The sequence below is a fragment of the Aquarana catesbeiana genome, linkage group LG02 (genome assembly GCF_042186555.1).
Source record: "Aquarana catesbeiana isolate 2022-GZ linkage group LG02, ASM4218655v1, whole genome shotgun sequence".
In the NCBI taxonomy this organism is placed as follows: Eukaryota; Metazoa; Chordata; class Amphibia; order Anura; family Ranidae; genus Aquarana; species Aquarana catesbeiana.
Genome location: NC_133325.1, coordinates 179246417 through 179269455, shown reverse-complemented (window position 1 = coordinate 179269455; position 23039 = coordinate 179246417). Strand labels below are relative to the sequence as shown.

The 23039-nt window shown below is 42.1% G+C and overlaps 1 protein-coding gene across 1 annotated transcript in view; it reads right to left on the bottom strand.

Annotated features, from left to right (window-relative positions):
• Positions 1-2365: 2365 nt before the first annotated feature.
• The window catches only part of PYM1 (PYM homolog 1, exon junction complex associated factor), a 33566-nt gene continuing 12892 nt past the window's right edge, over positions 2366-23039 (bottom strand). The window contains exons 2-3 of the mRNA XM_073613939.1: positions 16536-16629; positions 2366-6150 (exon numbers count right to left, since the gene is read on the bottom strand). Of these exons, the coding sequence (XP_073470040.1) occupies positions 5697-6150; positions 16536-16629 (548 nt within the window). The 3' untranslated portion in view covers positions 2366-5696. The remainder of the gene's footprint in view (positions 6151-16535; positions 16630-23039) is intronic.

Genomic DNA, 23039 nt, shown 5'->3' with positions numbered 1-23039 from the left:
GGCAATGGCACTGTCCAAATCGGTGCGGTGCCGACTTTGCGGAGCTACACCACTTCCCAAAAGTAGTTTTTGTACTTTTGGTGACTTAGGGTGCGATTTCAATAGACATCTGTGCAGGAACCCGCATAGATGTATCTGAAATCACCCCCCCCCCCCCCCACGAAATCGGACTGACATGTGTTCAGCTGAACTCGCACGATTTCTAACCCACTCCAATGTGAACCTAGGCTCAGACATATTCTTTTATATTGTTTTAGATAGAGTGGGGAAGGCTTAGACATAAAAGGAAGGAAAGGAAAACAACAACCTGGTGTAGTACAAATGGGTTTATTAAAGCTGAATTCTAAGCAGCCATAAAAAGACACAAATTATTTCAGTTCTGTAATCACTAATACCTCATTGAATGTGTTTTTAAAATACAAGCAGTGGAAGTGCCTCAATTTGACCTGGTATCAGCCACTTCCCGTCCTTGTACAGCAGGGCTGGACTGTAAGAGAAGAAACACCACAAAGAGCTAATCGGTTCATTTTCTGACAGGAAGCATGCTGGTTAGAAGAGAAAGCTGAGTCACAAAAATAAGCTCACCACTGTGCTGCTTCTTTACTGTTCAGTTGCAGGATGGGGCACGTCCAGGATGACCTGGGCTCAGAAGACGTGGGGTCAAATGATGCTGGCCAACAGACTGAGGGCATTTTGTGGCAGAAAAAAAAAAAGTACTGTAAGAAATCACTGGATTGAAGGCAAACATTGCAGTTAAAGTGTATTTTGCTACATTATCTTTTATGGGATTTTTTTTGGTGTTTATTTTGGCTGGAGTTCAGCATTAAACAAACATCAAACTGCACCCACAAGTGTAGGCGGTTACAGCACCCATCTATTATCCAGTAGAGGCCTTCTGCTTGTGATCTATGGTGGGATTCGCAACTAAAAAGTTCAGAGGGACTGATTTTAGCTGAAGAACAAGGCCTCCCTAAAATGTATATTAATAGTATCCCAAAAATACACTGCACATTGACGGGCTGCTAACTTGGAAGTGGAAATTCTTATGCACTGTTTTTCAGTGGGTCGTTGTTCTTCAGCCAGTCCCAACCTTTCAACCTGCAAACCCCACTACTGGCCAAGATAAGCAAGCTTTTCACATGCAGAAAGCTTTGGCTGGGCTACTGACAGGATCTGCAGACCTTTCACACCTATGAGTACATTGTAAGAAATTTTGTTTCGTAAACCCCTTTAAAATAACAAGCTCATTGCAATCCTCTCTTTCTTTAACATTTATATTGGTAGCGGTTTCTACCAGCTTTGAACCACAATACCCACGTTTCCATCGCATAAGCATCAGTGTGTTTTCAGACATACAAAAAAATTGCCAAACTAAGTTATTGGCTTCTAAGCCATTCTAAACATTCCACTAAGGCCCCTTTGGCACTGGGCGCTTTTGAGGCGTTAGCAGTGTGTTTTTGAAGGTCAAGTGACTCAAAAGAACCATTTTGAGGTGCTTTTGTGCGCTTCCCATTCATTTCAATGGAGTTTTCTGTAGCACTCCAAAGATGCTGCTTGCAGGAGTTTTTTCACCGCCCGCCCCGGTGTGAAAGCATTTATTGATTTTAATGGAAATTGGTTTTCATGAGCTTTTCAGGCACTTTTTTTTTTAGCACAAAAGCACCTCAGTGTAAGGCCCCTTGCACACTGGGGCGGTGGGGGCGTCGGCGGTAAAACGGCGCTATTTTTAGCGCCGCTTTACCGTCGTTTTAGCGGCGGTATTCGGCCGCTAGCGGTGCGGTTTTAACCCCCGCTGGCGGACGAAAAAGGGTTAAAATTGCTCGCATAGCGCCGCTACAGCGGCGGTATAGCCGCGCTGCCCCATTGATTTCAATGGGCAGGAGCGATGAATACACCACTCCAAAGTGCACTGCTTCAGTGTGAAAGCCGTCTGGCTTTCACACTGGAGAAACAGAAGCGGCAGTTTTAGGTCGGTTTGCAGGCGCTATTTTTAGCGCAATAATGCCTGCAAACCGCCCCAGTGTGAAAGGGGCTTTAAAGGGGTCTAAATGTAACACTGGAGACTTTGTTATTTTATTGTAATTCTTCCCCACTGAATCTAAAAGCCAGGTATTTTAGATGTCTTGATCTGCATGCTTGATCCTGTTAACAGACCCCATGGTAGTACAGTCATAAGCGGGCATGATAGCCAGTCAGAGATGGCACCTTCCAAACTTATGACAGGTCTACTAGGGTGCTGTAATATGTATCTTCTTCCTAAACATAATGGTTGTACCAAAGCTGATAGCTCTGTATTCTAAACTATAATAAATAATTAGAGTCTCTAGTGTTATTTCCTACAATGTGCAACTTCAAGACAACCGAATTATGGTGCAAAAATTTCTGTTTATTACACCTTCTATTTTATTACAAAAAGTAGTAACAAACAGTACAATATAGGAGTTTAAATAAACGTGATGGTGTAGTCTTTTCACAAGGAAAATGTATACAGAGAGGAGACTGGAAAACAGGAATATAGTGGCTGCAGAGGCTTCTTAAGTCACTGACATAGTATATGTACACACCTTACCTTACCGGTTCAATGGACATGGCCACTGTTTTCCATTTGTTTGGTGATGTAAAAGTGGCTCCCATATTCCCCTGATGTTGCTCACAGCTGCTTCTCTGCAGGTGACCAGTATATACCTATCTGAACTGGTACATTATACTATCTTCAGAAAACAACAAGACATTATTTCATGTACTTGAACATGAATAGACAACAGTTTTCATTTGACATTTTCACACTGAACGTGATCAATCATCAACATTTCAGTGTGGCTCAAGTCAGCTTGGGCTGGTCTGCTCTTGGCAAATCACAGATGTAATTTAAGCTATAGTGTCATCTTATAGGAAACACAGAATGATGGTGTCCTGGAGTATCATAGAGACAGAATAATGGTGCTTAAAACAGACCTCAACTTTCTCCTACAGTATCCCAAGACACTACTGATCCCCAGCAAAGTCTCTTGTTCTACCCCACCTTAAACTCTGAATGGAACATTGTGCTTGATTTTATGTTACCTGACTGCTATTAAAGGGAAACCACGGTGTATTTTCAGTGAGTACACATTAAGGGGGAGATTTACTGAAACGGGTGCACACAGATTCTGGTGCAACTTTGCATAGTAACCAATGGGCTTCTAGGTTTTATTGTCAAAGCTTAATTGAACAAGCTAAAGATAGAAGCTGATTGGTTACTGTGTGCACCAGTTTTAGTAAATCCCCCTCTATATGTCATCATTACTATTTTTACCTAAACATAATTGTTTATTCAAGTATCACATTTTTACTTGCATGCACATTTTAAATTTTATACAAAAACACAAGAACATTCTCCCTCTAGTGGTCACCTGTATGCACTTTTTTGATAGCATGGAAAACTGTTAAAAGCCCCATTTTTTTTTCTTTTACGATCCCAGATAGGAAGATGTATTACCTGCATTTGTCCTGGTTGCAAATGTCACAGGGACAGAAAGTAATAGAAAATTAAAATGCTTCAGTTGCACACTCAGCCCTATGTGGTGTGAAGAGCCATGTGTTTAAATTTTTGTACTAAGGTGCTGATTTTAGTGCAAAATACCTGCTTGTCCCCCACTGTACTTATACTGTCTGTCATCTGGTTTTAATGCTCATATTGAATAGAGTAGATTGTTGGAGTGCAGGTATCCAGATTTTCCTTGTTTGACATTGTGCAGTACTCAAGCTGGGTTTGCACCCGACTGTAGGAGCTCACACCTGGAGCAGCGATATAGAGCTTTTTACATTTTTGTACTTGCGGCAAGCTGCATGGCAGCCCATACTAGTGAATTGAAGAGCATCCAGAGTACAGATTCACCTGCACAGCCAAGTTTAACAGGTATGCAAGGATGGGTGCAAGGTTACCGCCGACACATAGTTTGTGCATTCAGGTCCATGCACCCATCCCTGTGTACCTGTCAAACTCAGCTGCTGTGCAGACGAGTCCTTACAGCCAATGTACTTCCATATAGCAACACGGGCTGCCTGCACGTAGCTTGTCATAAGCACAAAAATATAAAACACACAGCTTATCCAGCTTTACCAGGCTGAGCACCCATATGAATTTTACAGCTGCCAGAGACCTTGAAGGGGATTTTACTACTTTTGGAGAGATTTTCCTCTCCCTTTCTGTTAAGCCTTTTAAAGAGAAATTAAAAAGAAATCTGCCCAAAGAAACAACAAAACATGGCTAAAAAACAGACATGGGTTTTAAACATTTCCTACTAACCAAAAAAAAAAAAAAAAAAAGATTTTAAGTTTAATTTATAGAGAATCTTTTGTTTCAAGCAGACCTAACCCACTTGCAGAGAAAGCAATAATGAAGCACAGTCACTGTGCAGTACAACCAAGTAGAAAGCAGAGCTTGCATGTGTAATAAGAAAATATAGCTGCCCATGTAAAAAATAATTACAAGGTACACATAGAAACAAGGGTTTTTAACAAATCATCAGCATAATCACACTGACATACATATCTAAAAACACTGTTAAAAAAAAAAAAAGACTATAGTTTCCCTTTAAATTTTGAATTGCAACTAATCTACATACAATTCCATGCAATTAATCATTTACTAGACCAAGATGGGTTTCCTCAGTAATACGTAGCAGGTGGTAGGAAATGTCTCCCTTAAAAAGCAAAATACTTTAGTGGTCTTAATTCTTATAGCTCTGCCCCTGCACTCATAAATTGATTCACTACAAGAACACCCTGGCAGCCTAGATGTCCTAACATTTCATTGTAGTCCTGAGACCAATTACATACATCCTCCTCCAAGTTGTCAGTTTAATTTAAATGAAAAGATTTGGTATTTTATGATGCCAAATCTCCTACCAAGTTGTTATACAAACAGTAATATACTGTAATTTTGTACGTCAAAATTCACCCTTGGTATTGCTTTATACTGTAAATATGCATGCTGTTCATAATGTACCACTGTCTAGTTAGCCTAAGTGGGTCTGACTATTTTATAGCTGCAAACCATTTACTTGGCTTATTTTTTAAAACTGCAGCTGTTATAAGTTAACCTTCATAACACGTTACACCCATATTCAGGGTGTAACATGTTATGTATGCACCGGCCCCTGAACCTTTTTCCCAGTGTCTGCTGCCACAATTCAAAAAAAAGACACGTCCAGGCGGGAATGGAAAACTACAAGGTCCAGCAGCCTTTGCGGCTGTTGGCTTGTAGCTTTCAATGCACTGTGGTAGTTCATTGAGTCTTCCTGACAGAATGTAACGGCTTCCTCATACACTGAAAGATCTGCAGGAGACCTGCATGGCATGAGCGATCTGCTAATTGGTGGTGCAATGCTTTACAGGCCCCCAAAACAAAAAATAATAAATGCCTTTTTTTTTACCCGCAAAAAAATGTGCATGTATTATTTTTTGTGACAAGGTAAACTTATCCTTTAAGTGGCAGAGGTCTAAAAACTGATGGCAAATAATAAGATCCCAATGATCAGATGTCCTGTGGGCAATCTAAAAAAATTATCTCCTGGACAATTCTCACATTTTATCCTAGAAAAACTACAATGAAACAAGTGAACAAGAAATAAAATAAACAGAAAATGCCAAACACGTCCCCAGGAGATCTAGCCCACAATAAACGCCTTCTGCTATTACTTATTTGAAGCCTTCTACAAGTCCAGTTCTAGGTCTTCAATTTCCTCCTCTAATGCTTTCCTCCTGGACAGCTTGTCTAACTGCTCTTTGGATGGCTGTTTAATCTCTCCACAGTCTATTTTTTGCTGTAGGTCCTCCACCTGTCGAAGCTTCTTACGGAGATTCTTGAGTTTCTTTGCCTTCTCAGCTGCTGGGTTCTCGTTGGCCGTTTTGTCCTTTGCTTCTGTTGTTTCTGAAATGTTAACCTTCTCCAGTTCCTGCCTGGCCTCTTCCACTGGCTCCCGCTCACCTTTATCTTGTTTTCTTTTCTGACTGCGCTTCATATTCCTTTTGGCTGTCTTAGAAAGGGCGGTTTCTGTTTCTGGTTTTGTGGACTGCTGTGTCTTGTTAGCAGGGGGCTCTTGATGGCTCAGGCCTGGAGGAAGTGAAGGCTTGCTTTTGAAAAATTTGACATATTTGTTTTCATAACTGTAGGGGGAGAGATAAAAAATAGTTTGTTTAAATGCAGGACAAACAGTTTTACAAAAAATGGCGTAGGCACAAAATTTTCTGTGACCATTTTTTTAAAAGATTTTCATAAACTTGAAGAGACCTGAATGGAAAAAAAAAACGACAGTGATAGTAAGGCTTCGTTTTTGTTTTTATTAAAATAACTAATATGTCAGCCTTACCTGCTCTGTGTAGTGGTTTTGCACAGATCAGCTCTGATCCTCCTCTTCTCGGGTCCCTCACTGGCTCCTCCCCTCCAATGAGTGCCTCAATAGCAAACCGCTTGCTATAGGGGCACTCACGCATGCTCGCTGCTGAGCTCCACGCTGTGTCTCCATAAGACACACAGAATGGGGCTAAGCCCTACCCCCCCGCTCCCTCGTCACTGGCCATGATTGACAGCAGTGGAAGCCAATGGCTCCTGTATCTGTGCGAGCCTTGGCTCTCATGCACATCGCTGGATCAAGATTGGGCTCATGCAGGTATTAAGGGGGGGCTGCGGGTGGGAGCTGCATGTAGATTTACCTTACTGCAGAGAATACAATAATGTAAAAAAATCTTCTGCCTTTACAACCACTTTAAGGCCTTGTGTTTACACAGAACTGCTGTGCCCCCAATACAAATGCAAAATCAGCTTAGAAAGAGTTTAAATGCAGCTCAGGAGGTCAGAAGCACCTTTGAAGGAGACGCTTCCTAAACTGCTCTGATATGCAAGCTGAATCTGCCGATCAACACAAACTGTAACAGACAGACTGGGTACACACAGGCCAAATATTGGCCAAAAATGGTTGGTTCAGCAGGAATTGGCGACTTTTGGCCGTCTGTAGAGCTCCCTGTCAGATAGAAGCCGATCTCACAATTGGCTTCTGTCGAATGAGCATGTTGGAAAACTAGCATCCGATCATTGCTTGCAGCAGCCAATGGTTGCGAGTGTTGATCAGTATGTTCTGACGGGGGACGACAGTATCCCTGTCAAGACACAATAGCTTAGCAGAAGAGATCGCCCCACTAACACTGCTTGTGTTAGTACGGCAGTCTATAAAGTTTTTTTTTTTCATTCAGCCCGCTGGGTGTTTACCCAGCTTAAGGCTACCTTAGAGGGGGGCACATTTCCATGGTCAGTAAGTTGCAAATATAATACATAAAAGAATACAGAATGTGGTGTATCTAGCATACTTGACACAGAGCAGTTTTTTTTTTTTTAACACACCCCCACCCTGTAAGAAAAAATGGTTTCAGTAACAAACATTAAATTGGTTGTTTCTGTTGTGGTCCCATAGATTGGTGGCTAATGGGAGAAAGATCCCTTATATTAACTGCTTCTCTACCAGGCACAGTATATATACACGTCGCGGTAGGGAAGCAGTGGAACTGGGATCATGGTTGAAGCTACAACCATGATCCCTGGTATCATTTTTTTTTCAAGCAGGTGATTCTCCTTCATGTAAATGTAATCCGAGCGGCTAGGCAGCCACTGGAATACTTTTACAGGTGGCAAAAGGGTTCCCACCCCTTCTTGTCCCCGCTGGCTTTGCTGAACGATCGGGAAGCCAAGCAACCATGCGGCCGGCGGCATCCAGCTCTGGAAAGTGAGAGGAACTGAAGTTGTTCCTCACATTGTGTGACGTCAGAACCTGGAAGGGATGACTATTTTACCACGTCCGGTTCCGGCTCTTGGTCACTGGCCACATATCTGCTGATCGGCTGATGGCTGCCTGGGAGCTGGGGGGGGTACCGCTGCCAGCCTGGGTGGAAGGGGGGGGTCCTTCTCCCAGCGACCGCGGAGGGGAAGAGAGAGAGAGTCACCCGGATGATCAGAGCACAGCGCAGGGAACACAGTGATAACAGCTTTCATTTCACATTGCCGTGTTCCCCGCCGCTAGCTGCCAGATAAAGCCCCGCCCCTTGGTCCTGGGACTTTGATAGACAGATCACCTGTCCAATCCCGGGACGGGTGATCTGTCAATCAAAGCTCCCTGGCCAGGGGGCGGGGCTGTACACGTTGTTGAGCGGCGGGAACACAGCAATTGAAATTAAAGCTGTTATCACTGTGTTCCCCGCGCTGTGCTCTGATCATCCAGGCGGCTCTCCTGTTCCTCTCCTCCCCTGCACAGGTAGGCTGCATTGGTGGGCACAGGCGGCCTGCATTGGTGGGCATGGATAAAGTTTATTTTTATAACTTAATTCTGCATAAAACATTTAAGTATCATTTCATGAGATAACCTATGAGGGCGTGTTTAGGGGCCAGGTTGGAAGGGGCAACTGGTGGCGAGTAACCCTTGAGGCCTGGCTAGTAGCTCAGGACTTGAAATTTTGAGCCCTGGTCTGATAGACCCCCATCTCTCCATAAAGAGTACTTGTCATTGCTATTGCTGTCACAAGGGATGTTTACATTCCTTTGACAGCAATAAAAGAAACTGTGTAAATAAAAACATTTTTAAAGCGCCCCTGTCCTCACATGCAGTAGCGAACGCACACGTCAATCCCACACGCATATGTAAACAGTGATTGCACCACACATTTGAGGTATCACCACGAACATCAGAGCGAGAGCAATTCCAACAACAGAGCCCCCTGTGTAAATCTAAACTGATAACCTGCAGAGGCTTTTAATGCGTCACCTGTGGATAAATTAAAGTACTATAGTTTGTCACCATTCCATGAGCGTGCGCAATTTTAAAGCATGGCACGTTTGGTATCTATTTACTCGGTGCAACATCATCTTTTATATTTTACAAAAAAATTGTATTATTTTGTGTTTATGTTCACTTTAATTAAAGTGTATTTTTCCCCAAAAAATTGCGTTTGAAAAACTGCTGCGCAAATATCGTAAGACATAAAACGCACCCACCATTTTATTCTCTAGGGCCTTTGCTTAAAATATAATATTTGGGGGTTAGGAGTAATTTTATAGCAAAAAAATATAAAATAATACATTTTACACGTAGGAGAGACGTGTCAGAATAGGCTTGGGAAGCAAGTGGTTAATGGTTTGTGGTAGATAGACACACACATTATTGACCACTGGGAAAACTGCCTCCTTACACACAACCAAAAAGATAATTGAGATGAGTGGTTACGGTGAGGTAGAAACTCTTCATTGTTCAGGGAACCCCTTAGCAGCCAATGGAGGAACCCCACCGAACTCTGGGTAAAAAAAACCCTAGACTATACTCAGTGGATTCCACGTTACATGAATATTCCTACACTCTAATCTTTTACAAATTTATAGAAAAGTTGGAATTTGATCAGAAACAAGTTAACCACTTCAGCCCCAGAAGATTTGACCCCCTTCCTGACCAGAGCACTTTTTGCGATTCGGCACTGCGCCGCTTAAACTGACAATTGCGCTGTCGTACGACGTTGTACCCAAACAAAATTGACGCTTGCTTCCCACAAATATAGCTTTCTTTTGGTGGTATTTTTTGATCACCTTTTATTTTTTGCGCTATAAACAAAAAAGAGCGTCAATTTTGGAAAAAAAAAGGCAATATTTTTTACTTTTTGCTATAATAAATATCCCCCAAAATACAGAAAAACACAAATTTTTTCCTCAGTTTAGGCCGATATGTATTCTTCTACATATTTTTGGTAAAAAAAAAAATTAAAATCGCAATAAGCGTATATTGATTGGTTTGCGCAAAAGTTATAGCATCTACAAAATAGGGGATAGTTTTATGGCATTTTATTATTATTTTTTTTTTATTAGTAATGGCGGCGATCTGCGATTTTTTTCGTGACTGCGACATTATGGCAGACACATCGGATACCTTTGACACTATTTTGGGACCACTGTCATTTATACAGCGATCAGTGCTATAAAAATGCACTGATTACTGTGCGACACTGGCAGGGAAGGGGTTAATCACTAGGGGGCGATAAAGGGGTTAAGTGTGTCCTAGGGAGTGATTCCAACTGTGTGTGGGGGGGGGGGGGGCTACCTAGGACATGACAGCAATCACTGCTCCTGATCACAGGGAGCAGTGATCTCTGTCATGACACGAGGCAGAACGGAGAAATGCCTTGTTTATATCGGCACTTCCCCGTTCCACCTCTCCACACCGCAATCGCAGGCCGCCGGAGAACATTGAGTTCCCAGGACCCGAGGGCATGCTCCCGCGGCTTGCGGCGCCCGTAAGGTGGCAAATTTAAAGGGACGTACCTGTACGCCCATTTGCCTGCCTGTGCCGACGTACATGTGTGCGGCAGTCGGCAAGCAGTTAAACTTTATTCAGGATTGGACCGTTATCACAACCTATATCATGCCAACTGCATTAAAAGCAACTCATATTATGTTGTAGAGTCCTGTGTGTCCAATGAATAATTCATTTATTGTGAGAGCTATACGTTTTAAACTGGCTATACATGGATCGAAATTCAGCCGGTTCCTTCCACCCGTGGAAGAAAAGAAAATTGTATAACCTATGGCTTGCCTTAGCTGTACTATTTAATGTAGTATATTCTTCCCACCTCACATTTCCCCCCCTGGTTCCAATCTTGTTTTTTGAAAAGGCAAGCAGACTCCAAGAGCTCGAGCATCTAATCAACTCACTGACCTCTAATAAATGTCTACACACCTTTTGATCTATAGTTTAACAAATGTTCTTATTCGTGCCTGGCATTTACCACTAGAATGACATCTACTATCAGACACCAGACACACAGATATTGAAATATTGTATGCGGTCTTTTTGGAGTCCTAACACCAAACCCAGTAGCAAACCACCAGTGATTTATCACATAATTTAAAAGAAACTGCATTATAATGTGACCAATGTCCTCTGCTCCAACCTCCTTATCACTAGAACAACATATAAGGATTATGGACAGAAGGAGAAGCTAGTATTTGAGTTGTGCAATGTCTGAAAGCTGCAGGTAACTTTCAGACACCTGGGAACATCAATTGTGATCAATCCAGTACAAGTGACATTCCAAGTTTCAAACAGCTTTTCTGGTCCATAAAAATATTTGGGTGGCAGGGTTACCACCAGACCACATGCAAACTCTATAAGTCCACTTGGGCATTATAAGTGGATCAAAATGTATAGGCTTTCAACTTAAAGTAGAACTAAACTCCTTAATACACTCACCTCCATCTTCGAGCGATGCAGCCGTTACACGACTCGCTGGCCGTGGTCATCCTCTCCCCGGGTGACAAGTTTTCAGCCTCTTGACAGGCCGGTGGGGGACGACATCATCCCACACATCAAAGGGAAGGTCCTAGTTAATGGTACCCCCCCCATACTAGGTTTATCCATAACATTCGCCCCGTATCTATTTTTGTATCTTTATGTACCAGTCCAATAGCATTGACGCTAATGTACATACATTTTAATGAGGGTGACTCGGATCACACAATATACTCTTTGCCAATTATATTATTTTTGTGCTTTTTGCATACCCCTGTTTTGTCTCAAATACTTGATGGCCAAAGGAGATCGTTCATTTTAGATTTATATTCCCCAGGTAAATATTATGTGTTATCTACCACTCTGTAATTTACTGTATGGTAAATCTTCTTCCTATATACTTCCAGCACCGCCATTGTCACTTTAATTGGTTTCCCCAAACCACCGGGTTGTACCACCTATCTCGGGGAGACCACTATCTTTCATAGGGCTTGTCCCATGGACCACCACGGAGGGGGGGAAATTTTACAAAAATTGTCTATTTTTTGTATGTTCATCTTTTGATATATTTTATATACATCTGTATTGTGATATTCCTTTTTCATGTATATTTAATAGAACCTCTAGCTCCTGAAGAAGCGTTCCACAACGTGAAACATGTTGAGCATATAGAGAGCATCCCAAGTGGACTACCAGTACCTGCAACTCCACATAATTCCAGCTCTACATGCATAACTACTATCTTCTGGGAAAGTTTTTCTTTTCCGTATAAATTTGAATGCTGGAGTTTATAAACCATAAGCAAGAGCTACAAATGTTTAATGCAGGATAAGATCCACTTGGCATAAGTAACAAGATTTTACATTTGGCTTGTATTTGTTTTTAAATCTTTATGTCTTTTTCTGTACCATTTAATAAAATTAAAATAAACTATCCCTACGTTTTTATAGTTTAAATACTCATGTGCCTCTAAAGTCCCATCTCTTTAGTGTTCATATTGCATCATCCCACACATGTGCAGGGCAGTCAGTCATTCCAGCATAGCTGGAGTGCACACTAAGCCGCACACGTGCAGTCAAGTGCACATTCAATAGAAAACTGCAAACAGGCAGGTAAGTGTGTATTACTGCAGAAGAGACATACAGTGCCTTGCAAAAGTATTCACCCTCTTGGCATTTTTCGTGTTTTGTTCCATTACAGCCTTTAGTTCAATAGTTTTTTTTAACTTGAATTATATGTGATGGATCAGAACACAATAGTCTAAGCTGGTGAAGTAAAACTAGAAAAATATATACATAAAACTATTTTTCAGAAATAAAAAACTGATAATTGGCATGTGCATATGTATTCACCCCCTTTGTTATGAAGCCCATAAAAAGCTCTGGTGCAACCAATTACCTTCACATAATTAGTGAAATGATGTCCACCTGTGTGCAATCTAATGCCCCGTATACGGTCGGACATTGATTCGACATTCCGAAAACAAAATCCTAGGATTTTTTCCGACGGATGTTGGCTCAAACTTGTCTTGCATACACACGGTCACACAAAGTTATCGGAAAATCCGATCATTCTGAACGCGGTGACGTAAAACACGTACGTCGGGACTATAAACGGGGCAGTAGCTTTGATCTCTATTTATTCTGAGCATGCGTGGCACTTTGTGCGTCGGATTTGTGTACACACGATCGGAAATTCCGACAACGGATTTTGTTGTCGGAAAATTTTATAGCCTGCTCTCAAACTTTGTGTGTCGGAAAATACGATGGAAAATGTGTGATGGAGCCTACACACGGTCGGAATTTCCGACAACAAGGTCCTATCACACGTTTTCCGTCGGAAAATCCAACCGTGTGTATGGAGCATAAGTGTCACATGATCTGTCATTACATATACAAACCTTTTTGAAAGGCCCCAGAGGCTGCAACACCTAAGCAAGAGGCACCACTAACCAAACACTGCCATGAAAACCAAGAAACTCTCCAAACAAGTAAGGGACAATGTTGTTGAGTCAGGGTTAGGTTATAAAAAATATCCAAATCTTTGCTGATCCCTAGGAGCACCATCAAATCTATCATAACCAAATGGAAAGAACATGGCACAACAGCAATCATAACGATCCCCCTGAGAAACACACGTGATTAACCCTGTGTCGTCACATGTAGGGGAGGGGCCAGGACGGTGGAGGAGCTCAGATACATGCTTGTTTGTACAAGCTGCTGACACATACAAGTTTGGAAGTCGTTTGGAGAGGAATTCTATGCTTAATGCTTTTATAGTTTGGTGTGCTGGAAGCACCTAAAACGTGTGAGTACCCTGATGTTATGTTTTCTAAATAATTTTTTAAACTAGCGATAATGCACTATCCAGCCTCTTTCTTGTTTTAAAATTGAGGACAACTTCTCTGGATTTTCCTGTGGGATCTTGCTGAGCCAGTTTCACTTAGAGCCCAGGAGTGGTTCAACTGCTTATGTGGACCAAACATAAGTGTGCGGTCACACTGTTGGAGGTGAGCGCATTCACACCCTCTTCTGATCAGGATTATCATCACTAGAGTCACTTTTTGGACAGCAACACGTATAATACCCCAATTTTCAATTTCCCTTTTGTATCTGTGGATTGATGAAAATTGGGAGAAAAAAAAATCTCTTTCTGGACATTTGATATGAAGGAATACTACTAAATTTCTTTCACTGTGAGCTTGCTTGTTACACAAAAAAAAAATTGTGATAGTTACATTTTTTTAGCAATATTTTCATTGTGGGTACCAGGTTTTGACAGAAACTGACTCCCACTTTTGTTTGGATCGTCTAGGCAATCCGAGCGAAAGTTCAATACCCCACCGTTGCCCTTGACATGTCACTGAATGGCACTGAAAAAGCAAAAAATGTTTTTTGCTGTTGCTCGCTTTCACTGAAAGCTTAGATGTGAATGGAACCTGAAGGTCATCAGTGTCTGATTTTGAACAGTGGGCTCAAAGAAGAAGACATCACTGTGGAAAGTAAAACAATTATAAAATGCATAATCGACAAGCAATATTGCTTCTGGAATGATGAGACAAAACAAGAGCTTTCTGACATGTCCCATCAGCTCTATGTTAGGAGACAAAAAATGTTTTCAAAGAATACCGTACCTACTGTGAAACACGGAGGAATAATCGGTTATGTTTTCAGGCAGCTTTGCAGTATCTAGCACAGTGTGCCTTGAATCTGTGCTGGGCAAAAGGAAATCTGAAGACTGTCAAGAAGTTCTGAAGTGAAATGTACTGCCCAATGTCAGAAAATTCTGTCTCACAGGTCATGGGTCCTCCAACAGGATGACCTAATGCACACAGCTAAAAATACCCACAAATTACTATCTCCAACTCTATCCACTTTTAGGCAATCCCTGAAAACCAGAGAAATCTATCCTGCCTCCACCTAACAACTATACTTTCATTTTCTTCATCAGCTCATCTCCCACAGTTATTACCTTTTGTATCACTTGACCCTCCCTTCTAGATTGTAAGCTCTAATGAGCAGGGCCCTCTGACTCCTCCTGTATTGAATTGTATTGTAACTGTACTGTTTGTGTTAACGTTGTAAAGCGCTGCACAAACTGTTAGCGCTATATAATTCCTGTATAATAATAATAACAAAAAAAGTTGGACTATTCTGAAGTGGTCTTTTGTGGGACCTGATCTGAATTCTATCAGACAACTATGGAAGGAGCTAAAAAATGCAGTCTGGAGAAGGCACCCTTCAACCCTGAGACAGCTGGCTCAGTCTCATACTGGGACAAACTACCAGTTGGCAGGTGTATAAGGGCTCTTTCACACGGAGGATCCGTATGTCCGTTTTTCATCCTTCCGTTTTCGGATGAAAAACAGACATACATGTATCCCTATGGAGCGTCAGATGTCAGCGGTGACATGTCCGCTGACATCCGACCCGCTCCGATCCGAAAAGTGTAACGGAGGAAAACCCTACTTTTCCATACGTTTTCGGGATCGGATGACGACGGACTCTACGGTCCGTCATCATCCGATCCCCCCATAGGGGAGAGCGGCGCTCTGACAGGTCCATCGCTGCACAGTGTGCAGCGATGGACCTGTCATCTTCCTGCTCAGCGGGGATCGGCGGAGCGATCCCCACTGAACAAGCGGGTGTTCACGGGGCGGATCATCACTGATCCGCCCCGTGTGAAAGAGCCTTAAGTCTTGGTGAGAGCTATAGAAATCACTTGTTTGCAGTGATTGCCTCTAAAGGTTGTGCAACAAAATATTAGGTTAAAGGGACCCATCATTTTTGTCCATGTCATTTTTTTATTTGTTTTATTATTTACAATATTTTGCTGAATCAAAAATCAAAAGCAATGTCTGTTTTTATAAATATAGGATAAAGAACAATGGATGCAAATTACTTGGTCAATTTCAAGTTATTTCAGAGATAAGAAAATTGTACGTGAATTTATGGAAGGATATCAACATATTTGATCACATCTGTATTAAAAAAAAAAATGTATTATTTATTTATGTATTAATTTATGTGTTGATAATCATACACAGTGGTTTAGCAAACTGTCATTCAGTCAGGGTACATCTAATTTGAAATAACCCATTGTTTTTCACGGCATGGCCAAAGCACAAGTTCACACAGTTTTAAATTCTCCTTTATTTCATTGTCCACCCATTACATAAATAGGAAAAAATGTGTGCATAAAAATGAAGGTGTAAAACCCATTAATGTACAGAAAAACTCAGCTTCCATTAACATCACTTTTTCGTCTGTTTCTGTTTTTGCAAAAAGAAGAAAAATGAAGACTCAGTTTAAACAAAACGGACCTGCATGAAAGCGGACGAAAAACTCAAAACGGACGACGTTTAATAGACAGATGAAAAACAGACGGAACGCCCATGTGAAAGGGAATGAGTGGCTTTTTTTTATATTACTGCAGAATACATCACAGAAGATCACTGGAGCCATTTTGCCCAATGTGGTAATTTTATAAATGTATCCTGCCCACAGAACACGCACTCATGGGAGTGACAACCGACTGTCAGCTGTCAGATGGAAGCGATCCGGAAGCTGTGCAGCTGCTGGATCACTTTCATCTGACAGTAAGTTTGTTAGATTTACACACACTCTCGGAGGATGGAGTCACCAGGAGTGGGTGTAAAACTCCCCGCCAGCAATGGCAGTATAAGGGTTAAAGCCTTCTACAACAAGCTACATTTTGAATTAAAATAATACTTACACAGGAACCTCTTCTTGAGGCACATAGCCATCCTTCACTTTCCGCTGTTTCCGCCATGTACCATCCGGACGCTGAGTGGCCGCTATGTATTTTCCTACAAAAGAAAAGCAACACAAGCACAAAATAGTAACTATATTTATCATGATCACATTTTTATATTGCATGAGCGCACTCTTATCAATAGCTTTTGTTTTGTATCCATAAACATTTCTAATAGCACAGAGCATGGCAGGCCCGTGTCTTCTCTAATATCGCTGAACTGCCCCCTCCCCCCTGTCTTATTCACACAAAACATGAAGCGTGACCGCTCTGGACAAAGGGCGGGATTTTTTAAGTTAAGAAGTGGGTGATTGGTTGCTAAGCAGCGGGGCGGCCCCAGCAATCAATCACCCACCTTTAACATGAAAAGTCACGCCCTTTGTCCAGAGCGGCCGCGCTTCATGTCTTCTCTGAATAAAGTAGGGCTCTGTGGGGAGGGAGTGCTGTTCTGTAAAGGACAGGGGTTTGAAATCAAGAGAGGACTGTGATTGGGGGGGGGTATGTGACTGTGCATAAAAATTAATAAAATGTATTTTGACATTTCAATAAAGTTGAAAGAAAAAAAAAAAGCACAAAGTGTGATGTGTGTGTGTGTGTGTGTGTGTGTGTGTGTGTGGGGTGGCTTGTGATGTGGAGGATATCATGTGCAGTCGTGGCACCAATATGACATTCAGACCTCCGCTGGAAGAGAAATTTTCCGACCGGAACCCCGTTAATTTTAATTCAGTACCCCTGTTTTACTGGGGACACGTGGCACTGATAGGTACTGTGGGCATGTGTGTTTGTGTGTGGGCACTGCGTTTGTTTTCACACAGTCACGCTGCAGCCGGAAGTCGCTCTCCCTCCTCACACGCGGTCTCTGTGTGAGGAGGGAGAGCCGGCGATGAGAGATGATCTCATATGTTTACATATGAGATCATCTTTCATTGGACACTCAGATCGAGTGCTAAATGGCCGCTGTGAACACAGATTTCCCCCAATGCGTATCTGCGGTGGTGCGCAGGAAGGATGTAAACAGGAGGACGTCCAGGGACGCCCTCCTGGCAATTGAGCCCTGCGTTGTAGACGTCTTTTTTCTATAGCACAGGTGCGAGGTGGTTAAACAGAAGCAGCTTCCTTGGCTGTAAAGGATAGAAGGATTTAATTCTGCTTTAAGGTTGTCAGCAGATCGGCCTCTAAAAACAAAATGCCTAAAATGGAGAGCAACGGAGTATGTGCAAAGCAGGGGAGACAGTTTATTATTGGATTTTACACAGTGTAGACACTTATTTTTAATGTTTTACATAGCTATACCTGCCAACTAGGCCAGCCTGAAGTCATCTAGCAGGACTTAATTTTCTGACTAAAGTTCCACTTTAAAGAGCAATTTTTTTTTTCATCGAAAAGGATGAAGTCAGTAGCTACAAATGCAGTAGCTGCTGACCTTTAGACCCCATTCACACCTGTGTGATTCTGCTGTATCGCTTAAATTATTTTTTTTGCATGATGTTTTGGTGCATTTTTGGAGCGGCACCATTCATTTTGAATGGGCCTCCCTCCGCTCCAAACACACACCTAAGAAGCTCATGTACTTTTGGCACTGAGCCAGGCACGTTGGCGTTGTGTTTTTTGCTGTGAATTTTGTGCGTTTTGTCACATGTCCCACTGTTTGCTGCGATTCTGGAATCGCAGGCAGATTCACATGATCCTACCGATGATTCCAGTGCGCTCAGGTGTGAACGTGGGCCTAAAAAATGTGGTAATAGTCTCTGGAGGCTTTCTAGAAGTTCATACTCCAAATCTGAAACGGAGTGTGGTCTCTCCAAAGTTCTCATACTAAGAATTTTATAGGCATCCTCACCTAGGAGTACATTTTTATTTAAAATTTTTTGGCAGTGGCAGTACTCTTCAGTAATCTGGTACTGGCTTACACTAGTACTTGTGCGGGCTGATAATCAAGGCACTGCTTCTGGCTGGTGTTCTGGACACCGGCTCCGACTGGCACGGTTATGGGCTGTCTATCAGGAGACTGGCTCTGACTGGCAAATGCACTGGTTGGTGATCAGGATACTGGTACTAGTACGATGGGAACAGAATAATCCATAGGGTATTTTTATGGTACCAATAAAATTCAAAATGATGCGATTTTTGAAAAAGCTATACTTCTATAAATTCACAGACCTCTCTTTACCCAGCGAGTTACCAAAAGTTATCATATGTCACCACAAGTGAGTGCTGCCAACGAAATGTTCTAATTAACTCGCTGACAAATGAATGTAGGTCAAATTAAAAAACCCATCAATTTGTCACACCCATCTTAACTTAATTAAAATGTACAAAATACAGGTTTTAAAAATTCACATCCACAGATGGTAACTGAATAACTTTTTTCCCATCACTTCCAAACCACAAATGCAAATGGACCATTGCATGCAACAAGAAAAAAAAAAAAAAAAAACCACAACATTAAAAAGAAACTAGTTATTACTATTTTTCACAATATTTATATGATGTTGATGTAAACACCCGACTTATAGCCTGAGTGACAAATAAAGGATATTTATAATTCAAGTGGAGACCGTTTTAGTGCTGGCATTGGTTCTGCTGCTGATTACAGTAAGTCAAACCTGTCATAACTGATCATATAAAGATAAGGAACACAAACGTGGGGATCCTGGGGGAGGGGGGTTTCCTGCTTTCAATACTATATTAGGTAATGATTACATCACACACCATATTTAGTACTGGACCTAATAAAGTCATATACTCAATGATTTAAGCAGGGAAACCAACCAGTCACCCATCCCACATTACCTGCGTTTACCCAGCAATGTACCAAAAATTCCAGCTAGTGTGTGGGAAGGCAGATGATAAAGCTTGCGCTACTTGTTTGTACATACTGGTCAAGGTTTGAGAACTATGGAAACCTACGCTTGAAATGCTGTCCCATTGAGCCATTTTTTCCTTCACCTTCGGTTCCGGGGACTGACATATGTTGGATTTATTTTCTGTGACACTCACAGCTACCACCAGCACAGTAACCAAGCACAGATCTTCCCAACAAGGGCAGAGCAATAAAAACCTAAAAAAGTTACTACAGAAAAAAAAAAAAAAAAAAACCTGATGTTTCCCACGTGTGTTAAGGCTCCATTCACACCTCAGCGTTTTGTAACTTGAAGCTCCAAAACGCTGGAGGAGAAAAAAAAAATCAATTATTCTCCATGGAGATGGTTCACCTCTCCACTCAAAATCACCTGAAACTTAAAAAAGTTCTGGAGCCTTTTTTGTAGCTCAATTCGGGTGTTTTTCTTCTTTTTACACTGGTGACCTTTTGACCTGTACAAAATCTTGGCAAAATCGCACAACTTTTTGCCTGAAAACGATAAGCTCAGGTTTGAATGCAGCCTAACGTTATTAATCATATAACTTGAAGTTGAATTAACTTCAGACTTATAATTAAAGTGCTTGTTAAAGGGGTTAAGGCAGTGCACACAAGCACTGCCAGCCCCTCTGCTAGGATAACCCGTAGTATATACTGTATGCCGTTTTGTAAAATTCATCTTCCAAATACCTTATTTCTTCTCCCCGATCAGTGGTCACGTGACCGCCTGTCGCTCTCTTCCTCCGATGTATGCACTAGGGAGGGAGGGGCCGAGATCTCCCTCTGACATTTGCCAGGCAGTCACGTGACTTCCCTCTGTAGTACATACATCAGAGGAGGAGAGCGACGGGCGGTCACTTGACCACTGATCGGGGAGAAGAAATAAGGTATTTAGAAGATGAATTTTACAAAACGGCATACAGTCTACACTACATGTTATCCTAGCAGAGGGGCTGGCAGTGCTTGTGTGCAGTAATGTTTGCACTGCTCGGAACGATGCCAGAAGGGGAGGGGCGGCTCACACAAAGAGCTGACAGACAGGGAGGGGAGGGGGTAGAAGGACAGAGGAGGACACAGGAGAGCAGAGAATGACGGAGGCAAGTAAACTGACCACAATGTCATGATTAACCGTGGTCAGTTTACAGGGAGGCGGACATAGCCAGGCAGGATCAGCCAGGTATTTTAGGTGATATGGGGGGTTTAAAGGTACAGGATTTATTTTTTTTAGGGTAACAAAACGCTTTCAGTCTCAGTTGTTTTTTTTTAACTAACAAACCTGTTATACTTACCTGCTCTTTTTTAACTAACAAACCTGTTATACTTCCCTGCTCTGTGCAATGGCATTGTGCATACAGCCTCGCAGCTATATATCTGAAGTGTAAGATTTAAGGTAGGGGTGCTCAACCCGTGGCGTGCGGACTCCTTTGATGTGGCCGCGACCTCAAATCAGAGAAGTGCATGCCTATGATCTGGGATGGCGGGTCGGTAAGTCCAGATTGTGATCATCGGGTTGCTGACCCGCCATCCCAAACCAGCAGAGTGCATGGAGCTGGTTCCGGCAGTAGAGTAAGGAGGTGGTCGTGGAGGAAACAGGAGCGATGCTTACTCAGGCAGAGCAATACCAATTGTGCTTTGCCTGGGACCTTTCTAGTAGCTCGGAGAGCAATGCCAGCAGAAGCTGGATGAGGAACAGAAGGTCAGTTTATTAAACATCACATAATTTTGCATTTTCGCAAAGGGCATATTAGCACCTATAAAAGGGTTAGTAACTATGAGGCTGCTTTCACACAGATTTTTGGGTGCAGCGCAGTGCACATGCGGGTTAGCTTAGCTACACTGAGCCACAAGCTTCTAATTATTTCCTGCGTGTTTGATGAGCTTTCTGAAAGCGCACCAAAACTCCTAAATTCAGAAATTATGGAGCGCTTTCAGAAAATGCACCACATCCAGAAGATATAATAGAAGTCTATGGCAAAGAGCAGCTAACCCGCAAGAAAGCCGTGGGTGCAGTGCAGGTAAACTGCAGCATATCATTGTGAAAACAGCCTTCTAGTGGCTCAAGACAGTAAGGACTTGTGTGTGTTTGTGGGGCGGTAAAGCTGAGGCGTGTTTTTTAACACACCCCCACAAACACTGGTGTAGCATCACAGGTCGCAATGGCAACCCTGCCCATGCTCCAGGGGGGCCCATGCGGCCTCCCTGTCACATTCTGTTTTACAATTGGCTAAGGAGGGGCGGCATATACAGGTACTGAACCTTTCCATTTTCCTCTTGCAACCGCTGAAATAGACAAAGAGTCCTTGTAAAAGGTAAACGAAGTCAGTGTTCGCACCAGTGTCATCCACCTTTTCTTTATGTGATTGTGATTAAACAGGAGGTAAACATCCAACAGGGATTGGTCCCACAGAAAAGGATTACCCTGGTTGTTGTTTAAAACCTTTATTTTGCTATTCAAAATAAAACATTTTTAATTCAAAACCATTTCATTGTGGCCTGTGATCAGTTACCAAAACACTTAAGCTTCATGTACACGGGAAGTTTCAACCTCTCCTCAACACTGGAACATCACAGCTAGTAATCCACGTTTAAAAACATGTGTTTAGCAGCATTTACAAGCCACGTTTGCGTTCAGGAACGTTTACCTCAGGAGACCCTGCCAAATGATTAGCAAGCACAAAAAACAAGTATTAACTATTTCAGCCATTCTGTGAGAGAATAGTGTGAGTAGCAGCTGAGAAAGCAGTGTGCTTGTAGTTAGCTGTTATTTTTTGGTTGGTTTGTTAACCTCCCTGGTAGGTATTCCCGAGTCTGGCTCAGGGTGGAATTTCAGAACCGAAAGCGGTAACCCCGAGCCGGACTCGGGATCGCATCGCAGGATCCAGGAAGAGCTTACTTACCTTGTCCCCTGGATCCTGCGATGTCTCCCCGCAGTGTGAGCGGCTGTGTCTCCACTCAATTCATCACGGAGCCGAGCTTCGTTCCCGAGACGGAGAACGGCGCCAAATTCAAAAAGTGAAACACACAATACATACAGTATCCTGTAATCTTACAGATTACATTACTGTATGAAACTATTTCACATGTCCCTTTCACTTTTGTCCCTAGTGGTTTGTCCAGTACCCTGCATGCAGTTTTATATCAAATACTGTTCTTTCTGCCTGGAAACTGGAGATTGTCCATAGCAACCAAAACCGTCCCTTTACATCAAAAGGGGTTTTAGACCAGCTAGAAAACAGCGATAATAAATTAGAATCACTCGCAGAACTGAGTGATAGTGATTTGTGGGGAGATCCGTCATCAAACACTGAAAAGTAATGACAGAGACAATTCTGCAACTGAGCAAATTTCAGTGTTTTTGATTTGATTACATTATTGAATAATTTTTATTATTATATTATTATTTGGTATAATTATTTATAGTTATTATATTATAATTTATGATTTTGTGTTTCAAACTTTATCATACCCGGAATTAGAGCTGCACGATTCTGGCTAAAATGAGAATCACAATTTTTTTTCTTAGAAGATAGATCACGATTCTCGTGGCGTAACATCATCTTTCACATTAAACCAAAAAAAAAATTGGGCTAACTTTACTGTTTCAC